General features: G+C 40.1%; 1 protein-coding gene across 1 annotated transcript in view; it reads left to right on the forward strand.

Moving 5' to 3' along the window:
• The first annotated feature begins 646 nt into the window (after positions 1 to 646).
• The window catches only part of hth (Meis homeobox homothorax), a 1177701-nt gene continuing 1161505 nt past the window's right edge, over positions 647 to 16842 (forward strand). Inside the window, exon 1 of the mRNA XM_053798553.1 lies at positions 647 to 781. Within this exon, the coding sequence (XP_053654528.1) occupies positions 696 to 781 (86 nt within the window). The 5' untranslated portion in view covers positions 647 to 695. The remainder of the gene's footprint in view (positions 782 to 16842) is intronic.

Genomic DNA, 16842 nt, shown 5'->3' on the forward strand with positions numbered 1-16842 from the left:
ACATCTTATTTCTGACATATGGAGAAAAAACCCCGCTTTGCTGTAAATAAAAGACAAAGAACTCAGCCTAAGGTAACCTAGCTTAAATTTTGAGTCAAATTCTAGACTAGGTTAAGTTTTCTTGAGTCACCCCTAACCCCCCCCCCCCAAGAAATAAATTGATACGAAAACCTAGAAAATATATCTACATTACACCACTTACTAAATCTCCAGGAATTCGCATAATAATAATAATAATAAAAATTTTATATATATAATTTGATCACAAGCAATGTTTGCTGCAAAATTTCGATTATTATTACTGTGTAAACTATAAATTATTATTTAGCTCTAACAGTTAGCGGAAGTAAATATTGGTCAATAATAATATTATTATAATAATAATAATAATAATAATAATAATATTATTATTATTATTATTATTATTATTATTATTATTATTATTATTATTATTATTATTAACAAGATGTAGAGGAAGTATTATTATAATAAAAAAGCACTAAACCCACGAGAGTCATACAGCGCTGAGAAGAAGAAGAAAAGAAAGAAGATCACTAGTAAACAATAATAATAATAATAATAATTAATAATAATAATTAATAATAATAGTCATGATTACTGAGTGGGGGACCCGCCATCAGCTGCACCACGAGGCGCCAAGGTGAACCTCCGCTCGCATTTTGCTACGTGATAATATGCGAATTGTGGACGAAATTGGGTGGGGAATTGTGTGTGGTGGTGTGATGCAGCCTGAGGAAGGTCCCTGGAGACCCTGGAAGAGGTAAGTAGGTGTAGATTTGCATAGGAAATGTGTTTAATGAGTGAGGTAACGTGTGATCCTGGCATGACTCGGAAGCCGCCCTTTTGTTTTTCGACGGCGTGGTGTATGTACGACGATAAATGTGTATTTCTTCGTTTATATACACTTGTGGGTGTGTATACTGGAGTGTATATGCTGGGAGGTACAGTTCTCAGCGTGTATACAACTAAAATGGGTGTATTTGTATGTGGACCTTCAACGGTGTTGTATGTAGTCCGATAAATGTGTATTTCTCCGTTTATATACACTTGGTGGGTGTGTATACTGGTGTATATGCACTGAGAGGTACAGTTCTCAACGTGTATACAACTAAATTGGGTGTATTTGTGTGTATGTGGACCTTCAACGGTGTTGTATGTAATCCAATAAATGTGTATTTCTCTTTTTATATACACTTGGCGGGTGTGTATACTGGTGTATATATACTAAGAGGTACAGTTCTCAGCATGTATACAACTAAAAGGGGGTGTATGTGGACCTTCAGTGGTGTTGTATATACTCCGATAAATATGTACACCTGGTAAGCTTCAAGGCGTTTGTATATACTCTAATAAATGTGTATTTCTCCTTTTATATACACTTGACGGGCGTATATACTGGTGTTTTGATACTGAGAGGAATAGTTCTCAGCGTGTATATACCTGAGAGGGATGTATATATACCTGGTAGGTTTCTTCAAGGGGTCGCCATGAAGCTATTTCCTCTCATTTCCCGGCGAAGGGCTCTTGATCCTGGGAATTAGAGCTGCCATGCTCTTCCTCAGATCAGACTATTTCTCGGTGAAGGGCTCTTGATTCTGAGAATTAGAGCTGTCATTCGCTTCCTTAGATCAAAACGGATTTGCACCTATTCCCTGGTATTGTATGAATTTTGCGGGTTTAGAGCTTCCCGGTGAACCTAACATTAATCGTCTATAAATCGAAAAAAAAAATGAAAATAGCAAAAAATATGACAGATAAAGGAATGGAGGCCTACTGACTTATGCTAGGTAGGTCAAACTCAGATCATAAACCCGTCTGACTTTTATTATTTTTTTTTATATGAAACCACGAATTCATATTAGTTTTATTGCAAATACTTAAGCACTGTTGTCTTGGCTTTGAATTTCTATTAACCAGAACTCTTAGATATTTTTCGCTTTCATTTGGACTAAGATCTACAGTATTTAGCTTATAAATATAGCTATTTAATTTTACTAGGATTAGAACCTTACACTTGCCTTCAGTGAACTGCATCTACCACTTCTATTACAATATCAGGCTAGCCAGGCTAGCCTCTAGCCTCCTAGTGTCCACATCAGAAAATATTTGACGGCCTGTTTTAGTGTCATTGGCAAACTTAATTATCTCGCTATTTATTCCATCATCACTGTCATTTATGTAAATTGTAAACGAGGGTCCCAGCACTGACCCCTGTGACACACCACTTATAACAGATCCCCCATCCGATTCCCCCCCCCCCTTCCTTTAATTAATGCAAACTTTATATTGCTTATGGGTCAGGAGATATCGACCCAGGAGATCATTTTTCCTAGTCTATGTTTCACTATTTTCCTAATTAGTTCCCTGTTTGAAACTTTATCAGAGGTCTTACCTAAGTCCATATATACACAAGATCGTATACTTGGTCTACCGCCTCTTAATACCTTAGTGAAAAGGTTAGTAAATTTATAAGGCCAGAACACTTTGGAAAACAGTGCTGTTATTCGTTGATGAAATTATTTCTTTCGATGTGGCTTCGAACTGCAACAGCATTTATCATCAACTTACCCAGCATTGAGGCTAGGCTGATTAGTCTAGAATTTGAAACTAAGGACCTGTCTTTCCCTTTGTTAATGGCTTTCACATTTGCCATTTATCCGGTTTTGTAGTGATACATTGGGGAGGTTAAGGAAAGGTTTGTTAAGTTCTTAATAGCATTCCTTTAGAACCCTTAAAAACAGTTCATCGGGGCCTGTTGACTTGTTTGGCTGCAATCTAATTGCTTAAGGACTGGCACTAGTGACTTTGATATTAAATCATTTATTTTCGTCCTGACCTGTATAATTATTGATTTCAGGGATTTCGTGTGTATCTTTTGTAAAAGTGGGAACAAAATAAGTGTTGGAAATGTATATACACTTCTCTGTCACTGACAATAAGCTGACCTGAGCTATACTGAAGTGGGCCAATCTTTTGCCTCCCCCACGCACGCACGCACGCACGCGCACACACACGCACACACGCACACGCACACACGCACACACGCACACACACGCACACGCGCACACGCACACACACACGCACACACGCACACACACACACACACACACACACACACACACACACACACACACACACACACACACACACACACACACACACACACACACACACACACACACGCACACACACACACACACACACTTCACACCTCTCAAAAAAAGCACTTACCTGCCAGTTGAAAATTAAATCTTTTCTTGGGGTAGCAAGAGGAACATTTGTCAGGGTGAGGTAGGGGAGACAACACACTTGCCCTCACTAACATTGTGACCTGCGCCCACCCTTCTATCCTTAGTCGTAAACTCTTTCTCCACCCACCAAATTTAGCCAAGACTATAAATTCCTAAAGACTATTTTCTTGTTAATTATCTCTCAAAGTAGCGGGAGAGTTACAGCTACTAAGCATGTGTGTGTGTGTGTGTGTGTGTGTGTGTGTGTGTGTGTGTGTGTGTTTGTGTGTACTCACCTAGTTGAGGTTGCGGGGGTCGAGTCCGAGCTCCTGGCCCCGCCTCTTCATTGATCGCTACTAGGTCACTCTCCCTGAGCCGTGAGCTTTATCATACCTCTGCTTAAAGCTATGTATGTATCCTGCCTCCACTACATCGCTTCCCAAAATATTCCACTTACTGACTACTCTGTGGCTGAAGAAATACTTCCTAACATCCCTGTGATTCATCTGTGTCTTCAGCTTCCAACTGTGTCCCCTTGTTACTGTGTCCAATCTCTGGAACATCCTGTCTTTGTCCACCTTGTCAATTCCTCTCAGTATTTTGTATGTCGTTATCATGTCCCCCCTATCTCTACTGTCCTCCAGTGTTTGTGTGTGTGTGTGTGTGTGTGTGTGTGTGTGTGTGTGTGTGTGTGTGTGTGTGTGTGTGTGTGTGTGTGTGTTTGTGTGTGTGTGTGTGTGTGTGTGTGTTGTGTGTTGTGTGTTGTGTGTACGCGTGCGTGCTCTGTGGTTGTAGGAGTCGAGTCACAGTTCCTGGCCTCGCCTCTCCGTTGGCTGCTACTATGTTCACTATTGGCTTAGACAGCCATATCATACCTCTTCTTCAAGCTATGTATGGAACCTATGATACCTCTTCTTCAAGTTATGTATGGAACCTATCATACCTCTTCTTCAAGCTATGTCTGGAACCTATCATACCTCTTCTTCAAGCTATGTATGGAACCTATCATACCTCTTCTTCAAGCTATGTATGGAACCTATCGTACCTCTTGTATTACCTATGTATAGAACCATTGTTTGTGTGTCATTAATATCCGTGTGAAATACACTTAAATTCTTTTCATAATGTGATCCACTATTATTGTCCATCTTATGGAGACTGGACGGGAGGAGAGTCATGATTTTCTGGTGGAGAGAGAGTGAGAGATGAGGGGAGAAACGAAGCGCGAGTGAAAGTTGGTGAGGAGTGGAAGAAACGTTGTGTTGCCGACGAGTGTAACATCCGTGACAAGTTGCAGAATCTTATTTTTGGCATTAGGCTGAAGTTTCGCTCAGTTTGGAGATTTTTCAAGTTATGCTTTTTTCCGTGTGGAGGTTTATAAAGTCATGTTTTGCTCTGTAGAGTTTTAAGTCATGTTTTACTCTGTGTAGAGCTTTATTAAATCATTATTGTTCTGTAGAGCTTTATCAATCATACTTTATTTTGTGAAGCTTTATGAAGTCATATTCTGCTATATAGAGCTTTAATGAAGTTCACATAGAGTTTACAGATAACACACACAGGTTCTTTCATCAGTAGTGTGGACCCCGAGTCGCAATCACTGAAGCGTAGTAATGACAACTCAAATAATTTAGGCACATAGGTGTGAGATTTCTGTTGTTGATAACCAGTGGACCTATAGCGCAGCATCCCTTACTATAAGGTGTGAATCAAGCCTCATGATTATTAACAAATCATACCACGGGTGGGGCTTAAACCCACGGTCAGTCTCAAAACCGCGGGTTCAAACCCCACCCGTGGTATGGTTTGTTTGCAATCGTGTCATTACGATTTCGTGACTCATTATTATTATTATTATTATTATTATTATTATTATTATTATTATTATTATTATTATTATAGAATGTAGATAAATAGTATAAAATGCCGACACAATGAAAAACTAACAAATTCAGTGTAATACCAGTTTTTATTGACTACCTTTCGCCCACACAATGGACTTGATCATGTCACAAACATTGTAGTCAGGAAATATCGCATAATACTTCGTTTGTGCCTATTTTTCTAATAATAATAAAAAAAGAAAGGCATTTGGTGAACTAAAGCCAAATTTTTGACCTCGAGGATCAGCTGAGGAGGGCCTCAGTTTGACGTCGAAATGTATAAAAAAAAAATTCCATGTTGGTTATAGCCTGACAGAATTAAATTGTATTAACATAGCAGTGTAGGTGGGTAGCGCGCAGGCGTTCACGGTGTGGGATGCTTACAACCAGTGGAGCTCAACTTCCAAACTGTTGTGTATTCATAGACACAGTAGAAACACTGTTATGTATCGCTGGCTAGTAACATCCCTGGCTTGTAATATTGCTAGCTAGTAGCATCGCTGGCTAGGAACGTCGCTGGCTAGTAACATCGCTGGCTAGGAACGTCGCTTGCTAGTAACATCGCTGGCTAGGAACGTCGCTTGCTAGTAACATCGCTGGCTAGGAACATTGCTAGTTAGTAGCATCGCTGGCTAGGAACATTGCTAGCTAGTAGCATCGCTGGCTAGGAACATTGCTAGCTAGTAACATCGCTGGCTAGGAACGTCGCTTGCTAGTAACATCGCTGGCTAGGAACATTGCTAGCTAGTAACATCGCTGGCTAGGAACATTGCTAGCTAGTAACATCGCTGGCTAGGAACATTGCTAGCTAGTAACATCGCTGGCTAGGAACGTCGCTGACTAGTAACATCGCTGGCTAGGAACACTGCTAGCTAGGAACGTCGCTGGCTACCAGGTGATGCTGTATATATCAGCGTAATGACCACCTACCTGAAGGTCGTAACGACCCCTTAGTGGCCGCTGGTCCGGAGGACTCCCCCAGGATGGCCTTCTGCCCCCTTGCCCGTATAATTTCCGTGTCATGTTCGGAAATATAGGCCGAGAGAGGGCGCGGGGCGGCCCAGGGCGGCCATCAAGCAGAGGGGGGGTTGAAGGAAAGTGGTGTTGTGGGCCACATCAACGCCCTTGCCTACTTCAGGAGCGCTGAGTTCCACTGCCAGTGGAATTTAGGGGGCTGGCGTAGGTATCTCCGGGGAACCGTCAGGTGTTGCAGTGTCAGGAGGCGGGGTGGTGGGGGATGGGGGACTGATATCCTCCCTTGAGAGTCACCAGTTTGTCGGAAACCACCGTCACTGCTGACTGATGTTTCTCTGCACCCGACAATTACCGTCACCTCTGCCGACATGGCGCTACTTGGCAGGTAACACCTTTTTTGAGGACTGAGTAACTACCCCAGCCAGCAGGAGCTGTTCAACATGAGGAGGAACGCTGCAGCAGGCCTTTGGCCCGTACTAGGCACGTCTTACATAAACCCAAAACCCACTAGCAAAAATATTTGGCCAGCCCATTTTCAGTGCTACCCAAGAAATAAACTTTGATATACCTGTATAGGCGAAACTTTTCGAAGTAAAAATACCTAACTGTTGACACTTGTGCAACAGTATTGCACACCATTATCATATTCACTTTGATATCCCTGGTAACTCATGTGCAAGTCCCACTCAGATCCATCCCTCTCACAGCAGTGAGAGGCGTTCCTAGATACACAATCAAGAATGTTGAATGATCATACACACACACTACCATCTGTTGGTAGTATAAACCTTGATTGTAGATACCGATAAAATTGGTTTAGAAAGACTCATGAGTAAACAGTAGGACATATTAGAAAACGTTTCGGTCCTGGAACATTGATCTCTTTTAATATATATATATATATATATATATATATATATATATATATATATATATATATATATATATATATATATATATATATATATATATATATATATATATATATATATATATAAACTGTGATGATGGAAACACAGGAAAGCTTCTGTGACGTTTCACTCTACTTTAAAGCTGTACCTAAAGCGTAAAGCTGCCTAGAATAAAAGGTTCTACCTGTGTATTTCTTCATTACTGTTGTCGCTAGCAAGCCTCCCGTACGAAACCAAGTTATCAGTCTCCATTATCAAGTAGCTGACATTACTAAACAATTCATTTTCTTCAGGAGGAGTGAGGGAGGAAGGGGGAAGGAGGTTGTCATGGCTCAGAGGTGTGGCACTAGTATGAGGTCCTTACTTGGTCACCCAACTTGTTTAATGTTCAGAAAGCGACAGTGTGTGTCTATTCTACCTCAGACTCACATCTTTATTTTCCCTTTCACACCCAGTTTAGTACCATAAGAATATATATATGTATATATATATATATATATATATATATATATATATATATATATATATATATATATATATATATATATATATATATATATATATATATATATATATATATATATATATATATATATATATATATATATATATATATATATATATATATATATATATATATATATATATATATATGTCGTGCCAAATACGTAAATAGCAACACTCTTCTTGCCGAATATGGCAAGCGAAAATTTGTGTATGCAATAACTTCGCAAAAATCATTCTGAACCTAACGAAAAAAAATATATTTCATTATGTTTGTCGTGCCGAATAGGTCAAGGTTGCTATTTTGGCTTAGATAGCAAAGCTCTTCTTGCCGAACAAGGCAAGCGAAAATTTGTGTATGCAATAACTTCGCAAAAATCATTTGGGGGGATTAGGCTAAATTAAATTTTGCTTGTTATAATAAGGTCGGGTAAGTTTTCTAAGGTTCTTTTGGTACAAAATCATTAACTTTTACATTAACATAAATGAAAAAAAATACATCTTTAAATGTATAAGAGAAAATTTTAGAAAGGACTTAATTTTAAATGAGTTCTTGTTAACTGACCAGTTCTACATATTCGGCACGACATATATATATATATATATATATATATATATATATATATATATATATATAATATTATAATGTATATATATATATATATATATATATATATATATATATATATATATATATATATATATATATATATATATATATATATATATATATTATATATATATATATATATATATATATATATATATATATATATATATATATATATATATATATATATATATATATATATATATATATATATATATATATATATATATATATATATATATATACACGAAACTATTTGAAATGTAAATCAAAATGCTGACAAATTTAGCCACATTATTTAGCTCTCTGGGTCTAATAAACAATATTAATGAAGTAGATACATCATTGTAGATGGGAATTATGTTCTCCAACCTAATATGTTGGATGTGTCGGGTCAGACAAAACACCTGGACAGCTGCAACTAATGTCCAGGACTGTGGGGTGTAATAAGTCTTGGCTGTAATGCATTTCTGGGTGCACTCTACTAGCCTAGCACTTAGGGGACCTTAAAGACGAGCAAGAGTGAAAAGACCTGGGTTTGATTACTACCTGGGGTATTAAAGCTATTTCTTGGGTGGCTTTGGGTCGAATTTCAGTGGGACTTGTACTTGAGTTAATGGGAATATCAAAGCTTATTCCATGGGTAACATTGGGACTTGTACTTGATTTAATGGGGTTATCAAAGCTTATTTATTCCATAGGTAATGTTGATAATGGGTTGGGCCAATGTTTTTGTTAGTGGGTTTGGGTTTGAGAAAGATCTGCCAAGTGTGGGCCAGTAGACCTGCTGCTGTGTTCCTTCATTCGTATGTTCATATGTTTCGGTCTATCTCGGACCGCTGTCCGGTCGCAGCTGGCCCAAGAAACGAACCAGCTGTCACTGGTGAAACGTACCAGCTGTGGAACTGTGACTGTTGATTTTATTGTTTTTCTAGCGGGTCAGAATGAGGTAACGAGGATAGTTACCCTCGACACACAGGTTGAAGAGTTGTACTTAGAGCTTAATCAGGTTGTGTTTCGCTCTGTGTAGAGCTTTATCTTGTCCATGTTTCGCTTTGTGTATAACTTTATGAAGTTTCGCTCTCTTTTATATATTTATCAGGTCATGTTTCGCTCTGTAGAGCTTTTATGTATCGCTTTGTGGGGAGCTTCATTGTTTCGCTCTGTAGAGCTTTATCAAGTCACGTTTCACTCTGTGTGGAGCTTTATCAAGTCACGTTTCACTCTGTGTGGAGCTTTATCAAGTCACGTTTCACTCTGTGTGGAGCTTTATCAAGTCACGTTTCACTCTGTGTGGAGCTTTATCAAGTCACGTTTCACTCTGTGTGGAGCTTTATCAAGTCACGTTTCACTCTGTGTGGAGCTTTATCAAGTCACTTTTCACTCTGTGTGGAGCTTTATCAAGTCACGTTTCACTCTGTGTGGAGCTTTATCAAGTCACGTTTCACTCTGTGTGGAGCTTTATCAAGTCACGTTTCACTCTGTGTGGAGCTTTCTCAAGCCATGTTTCAATCTATGTACAACTTGATCAAATGTTTCACTCTATATAGTTTATGAAGTCATATTTCGCTCTGTTTAGACTCTATAGTCACGTTTCGCTCTGTGTAGAGCTTTATTAAGCCATCAGACGCGTTTCAAAACAGATGAGATTACGTTTCGCTCCGTGTAGAGCTGCGCAGAGCTTGATAGAGGAGGGAAACGTTACTAAGGGACGCGAAAGATGACAACTGAAACATAGTTCAAAAATAGCAACGTTTCGATCCTTCTTGAGCCATTATCAAGACACTTGCAAAAAGGGGGAGGGTGCCAAGAGGCTGGCGAATGGCTCTTAATCCAAGCAACTGGAGCTACACTTGTGCAGATCCAGCCTTGATTGTCTCCCAGTCCCGGATGGAATATGACACATGCGGGTTTAGCACTTCCCCTTGAATATAATAATAATAATATAATGAGAAGAATAAGAAGGCACGATTGAGAGAGAAAATGGAATTATTATTAATATTATTATTATTAGTAGTAGTAGTAGTAGTAATAGTGGTAATAGGAGTAGTAGTAATAACAGTAGTAGTAGTAACAGTAGTAGTAGTAGTAATACTAGCAGCATACTATTATTATTATTGATTATTATTAATACTATTATTATAAATGGTGAGACATTAGGGCCGCAAAGGCCATGCAGCTCCTTGGAAATGGGAGGGATGGGGTAAGTAGTCAGGTGTGATTCGAGGAAAGGGAAGGCTGGCTCCATTTCCTCGAACCAAGAACCTTTCACCAGCATCGAAGCACCCCACGAAGGTCACTAACGAAACTGATGATGATGATAATAATAATAATAACAACAATCATAATAATAATTGATGACAAATCTTCAGTATCTACCACCATCACTACCACCACCACCCTAACATTATCACCACCATCACTACCACCAACACTTCTACCACCCTCACAAACCATTACCGCCAATACCACTACCAGCATCATCACAACCTCTACTACCACCATCATCACTCAACACCCCTACAATCCCCCATCAGTCACAATCTCTATCAGCCCCCCCTCCACCAACTACTGTTAACATCTACCATTACCACTACTACCTACAACCACCCAACAACCAACACCACTACCCAGAACCACCCAACAACCACCACCACCACTACCCACAGCCACGCAACAACCACCACCGCTACCCACAACCACCACCACTACCCACAACCACCACCACTACCCACAACCACCACCACTTCCCACAACAACCACCACTTCCCACAACAACCACCACCATTACCCACAATCACCCAACAACCACCACCACCCACAACCACCCAACAATCACCACCACTACCCACAACCACCATTACCAACACAGCCCACAACCACCACTACTACCCACAACCACAACTACTACCCACAACCACAACTACTACCCACAACCACAACTACTACCCACAACCACACAACAACCACCACTACCCTCTACGGTACTAGTCTCTAATTATGTGTAATTATAACTAGATATAAACTAGCGGCTGCTTAATAGATATGCAATCGCTTGAGAGCCCTTTTGTGGCCGCCATAAATGAACATTTTATTTATGATCATAAGGGTAATAATATTTGTCTGGCGGGATGGTGTTCGTCCTGGGGATAACACAGCACTGGTGCATGTGTTCGTCCTGGGGATAACACAACATGCATCTTGGGGCAAGAAGTGGTGTTCGTCCTGGGAATAATACAGTAGTCGGTGGATAGGGAGATGCTGAGCGGTGTTAATCCTGAGGATAAAAGAAGAGTTGGGTGGATGGTAGATCATACTGGGGATAAAAGTGGTGGTACATCGTCCTGGGGATTAGACAAATGTTGGATCGTAGATCGCCTTGGGGATAAAAGACGAGTCGCCAGGATCGTAGATCGTTCTGGGATAAAAGAAGTGCAGGATCGTAGATCGTCTTAGGGATCAAAGACTGAGTATAGGATCGGAGATCGTCCTCTGGATAGTACCATAATCTGGTGGATAAGATAAATGCGCAGTGGTGTTAATCCTAGGGGAAAATAAAATCTTTTGGACTGGAGATCGTCCTAGGTAAAGAATCGGTGATGATCCTGGCGATATAAAACCAAAAGTCGCGTGGAGCGTCGACTGTCCTGGGGGTAAAACAACAGTCTGATGGATCAAGGTATGTGTACCGCTGTTCATCTTGGGAATAAACCATCCCTGAGGGAGCCTGGGTTCCAAAAAAATAATTGTTTCTGCCGTAATTCATTTCTTATGTAAGATGATAACATCCTTGATAACTAAGACAAAGTAATATATATATATATATACATATATATATATATATACATATATATATATATATATATATATATATATATATATATATATATATATATATATATATATATATATATATATATATATATATGTATTATATATTATATATATATACATATCTGTGTATTCATGCGTCTATCAAACCCTTTGCCATTTTATTCTCGACATTTCACCCCCCCCCTCTCCCTGTACCGCAGACTACCCCCTTCTCTAAACTCTCCCCTCCCCACCCTCCCCTCCCCACCAGTGTGGGGTGTTAAGGCATTAAGAGTCATTATATAAAGGTGTGGGAACACCTTGTACCTTCACAACCTTTATCTCTGGCTGCCTTTGATTCTTCCCTTGTTTACCATCGTAGTTCTACTGCATTATTATTATTATTAGTAGTAGTAGTAGTAGTAGTAGTAGTAGAATAATAATTATTATTAGTAGTAGTAGTAGTCGTAGTAGTAATAGTATGTGATTTTTATTATTAAATAGTAGTGGTAATATTATTATTTTATTGTAAATATCATAACTATTATTATTATTATTATTAAATGGTAATAGTGTTATTATTATTTTTATTATCGTAATTGTAGATATTATTATTATTATAAATGTAACTTATTATTATTATTGTTATTATTATTATTATTATTATGACTTCTTAAGTGGAATTAATAGTATTGTCATTATTATTATTATTCACAATTTTATATTATCATTCTGGCTGCGGAAAGAAAGGGAAACAGGTTTGATGCAAGGAAGAGGAGGGTAGGTCAAGTTTCTTGGATCAAGAGCCCTTAACATCAAGGCACTTTCCACTTTTCAAAGTGTGACTCTTGATGCTAGTGAGAAGGGCTCATGATCCAGGGAGTTGGAGCTTGCCCTTCCTCGGATTAGACCTGATCGACACCTATTCCCCACGATGATGCCTGGTGCGTTGCCTGACGTTTTTTAACCATTTCTTAGCTCCTGCCTACCATTCCCACCCATTACCCTTATATAAGCTATTCCCCCATTCTTCCCATCATTCCCATTCTTCCCTATCCTTCTCCATTCTTCCCTATTCATCCTCATTTTTTCCCATTCTTCTCTATCCTTTCCCATACTTCCCCATTCTTCCTCATCCTCCACCGTTGTTCCCCATTTCCCTCATAAAATTAAGCGTTGGGGTAAATGCAGTGGCACAATCAATAAGTTAGCAACCACATCCACTATCATCACCATCACTGCCACAATCACCACAACAACCACCACTACCATCACTACCACAATCACCACAACAACCACCACTACCATCACTACCACAATCACCACAACAACCACCACTACCATCACTACCACAATCACCACAACAACCATCACTACCACAATCACCATCACTGCCATAATCACCACTACCATCAGTACCACAATCACCACAACAACCACCACTACCATCACTGCCACAATCACCACAACAACCACCACTACCATCACTACCACAATCACTACAACAACCACCAATACCATCACTGCCACAGTCACCACAACAACCACCACTACCATCACTGCCACAATCACCACAACAACCATCACTACCACAATCACTACAACAACCACCACTACCATCACTGCCACAATCACCACAACAACCATCACTACCACAATCACTACAACAACCACCACTACCATCACTACCACAATCACTACAACAACCATCACTGCCAAAATCACCACCACTACCATCACTGCCACAACCACCACTACCATCACTGCCACAATCACCACAACAACCACCACTACCATCACTACCACAATCACTACAACAACCACCACTACCATCACTGCCACAATCACTACAACAACCACCACTACCATCACTTCCACAATCACTACAACAACCATCACTGCCACAATCACTACAACAACCACCACTACCATCACTTCCACAATCACCACAACAACCACCACTACCATCACTGCCACAATCACTACAACAACCACCACTACCATCACTTCCACAATCACTACAACAACCACCACTACCATCACTGCCACAATCACTACAACAACCACCACTACCATCACTGCCACAATCACTACAACAACCACCACTACCATCACTTCCACAATCACCACAACAACCACCATTACCATCATTACCACAATCACTACAACCACCACTACCATCACTGCCACAATCACCACAACAGCCACCACTACCATCACTACCACAATCACCACAACAACCACCACTACCATCACTACCACAATCACCACAACAACCATCACTGCCACAATCACCACAACAACCACCATTACCATCACTCCCACAATCACCACAACAACCACCACTACCATCACTACCACAATCACCACAACAACCACCACTACCATCACTACCACAATCACCACAACAACCATCACTGCCACAATCACCACAACCACCACTACCATCACTACCACAATCACCACAACAACCATCACTACCACAATCACCACAACAACCATCACTGCCACAATCACCACAACAACCACCACTACCATCACTACCACAATCACTACAACAACCACCACTACCATCACTACCAGACGTTTAACACAGATATCTAGAAAACTAACTCGTCATGTCAGAATTACAGTTTTGTTATTACGACAGTTGTGGAGCGCTAAATCCATAGGGGTAATAAACTATTTTTGAAAATACTATAAATTTTCATGAAGTATATTGTATATAATTATTTTGTAACTGGTTAAAATACAATTCGATTATATTTTTTAAATAGAAAATCCTGTTAACTTTCTAGCTGGTGAGGATTACTTAATTATTATCTTTGATAACTCTTGTGCAATAACATAATTATATTTATTAATGGGTAATTAAGGGAACTGTACCGTGTCTTAATTATGGTCGAAATATTTCTGTAATGTATTTGTTTTGCTGTAAATGTGTATATATATATATATATATATATATATATATATATATATATATATATATATATATATATATATATATATATATATATATATTGTGAAGCATTGTAGTGTAGGTGAGTAGGCATATAACTACATACTCACATAGTATATAGTACGTGCACTCTCCCTGCTGTTGTTACTGGTGCTACTGTTCCTGGTGCTTTTCCCACTGTTGTTATTGGTGCTTCTGTTCCTGGTGCTCTTGCTACTGTTGTTGTTGCTGTTACGGGTGCTTTTTGCTTCTGTTGTTGTTACTGGTGCTACTGTTCCTGGTGTTTTTGCTACTACTGTTGTTCCTGTTACTGGTGCTACTGTTCCTGGTGTTTTTGCTACTACTGTTGTTGCTGTTACTGGTGCTACTGTTCCTGGTGTTTTTGCTACTACTGTTGTTGCTGTTACTGGTGCTACTGTTCCTGGTGCTTTTGCTACTACTGTTGTTACTGTTACTGGTGTTACTTCTGCTACTAAATAATGTCTCCACTATTAGGCCCTTCCAGTACCTGCAAAAAAATATGTGCAACAGTCTTGGTATTGTCGTGTTGCAGCGAGAGCTGTGCGGTGGCCAGTGTGGGGGGCCACACTGGCCAGTGTGGCCATCACACCCTGGGGAGCATAGTGGCCAGTGTGAGGCTACTATACACTGAATATTATAATGGCTTCTGCTATACCTCTCTCCCATGGTCCTGACAGGTGAAATATTGTGAGCCGGCAACCTGAGAGTGTACACACCTTGTACTCGCCTTGTACTCTCCTTGTACACATTATACTCTGTATTTACCTTATATTCATACTCTGTACTCACCTTGTACACTTCTTGTACTCACCTTGTACACACCTTGTACTCACCTTGTACTCATCTTGTACTCACCTTGTACACACCTTGTGCACAACTTGTACACACCTTGTACACTCCTTTTACACACCTTGTGCACAACTTGTACACACCTTGTGCACAACTTGTACACACCTTGTATACACCTTGTACACAGCTTGTACTCACCTTGTACAAATTTTGTACTCACCTTGCACTTACCTTACACTCCTTGTACTCACCTTACACTCCTTATACTTACCTTGTACTCAGTTAGGGTCGAGTCACAGCTCCTGGGCCATCCCCTCTACTACTGGGCGCTGGAAACATGTTTTCAGCAAGGCAAGACTTTATTAAGGAGACATTTCGTGCCACTTTCGTACCTTTTCTTAAAACTGTGTATAGCCTCTGCTTACACCAATTTATCATTCACATCTTTCCACTTGCTGACTTTCTTGCCTAGCATTTATAACCGTGGGAGAGACAGGTTATAGTATGGGAGAGACAGACCATAGTATGGGAGAAACAGGTCATAGTATGGGAGAAACAGGTCATAGTATGGGAGAAACAGGCCATAGTATGGGAGAAACAAGTCATAGTATGGGGGAGACAGACCATAGCGTGGGAGAGACACTGACCATAGCGTGGGAGAGACACTGACCATAGCGTGGGAGAGAGACCATAGCATGGGAGAGACCATAGCGTGGGGAGGGACCATAGCCTGCGAGATAGACCATAGCATGGGAGAGAGAACATAGCATGGGAGACAGACCATAGCGTGGGAGACAGACCATAGCGTGGGAGAGACCATAGCCTGGGAGAGAGACCATAGCCTGGGAGAGACCATAGCCTGGGAGAGAGACCATAGCCTGGGAGACAGGTACGTCTCCCACCTGGTTAAAAAAGGTTAATTACTAGATCCTAAAATAGCGACTCCTGAAGACAAAATGGCGCCTCCCTGGGGTGGGAGAAGACGGTGTTGATATTCAAGGTCGCTGTAACCTGTAGGGGGTAGTGGTGGTTGTTGTGATGGTGGTAGTGGTGGTGATTGTTGTGGTGGTGGTTGTTGTGGTTGTGGTATGGTGGTAGTGGTTGTGGTGGTTGTAGTGGTGGT

Source organism: Cherax quadricarinatus, chromosome 87 (genome assembly GCF_038502225.1).
Source record: "Cherax quadricarinatus isolate ZL_2023a chromosome 87, ASM3850222v1, whole genome shotgun sequence".
Taxonomy (NCBI): Eukaryota; Metazoa; Arthropoda; class Malacostraca; order Decapoda; family Parastacidae; genus Cherax; species Cherax quadricarinatus.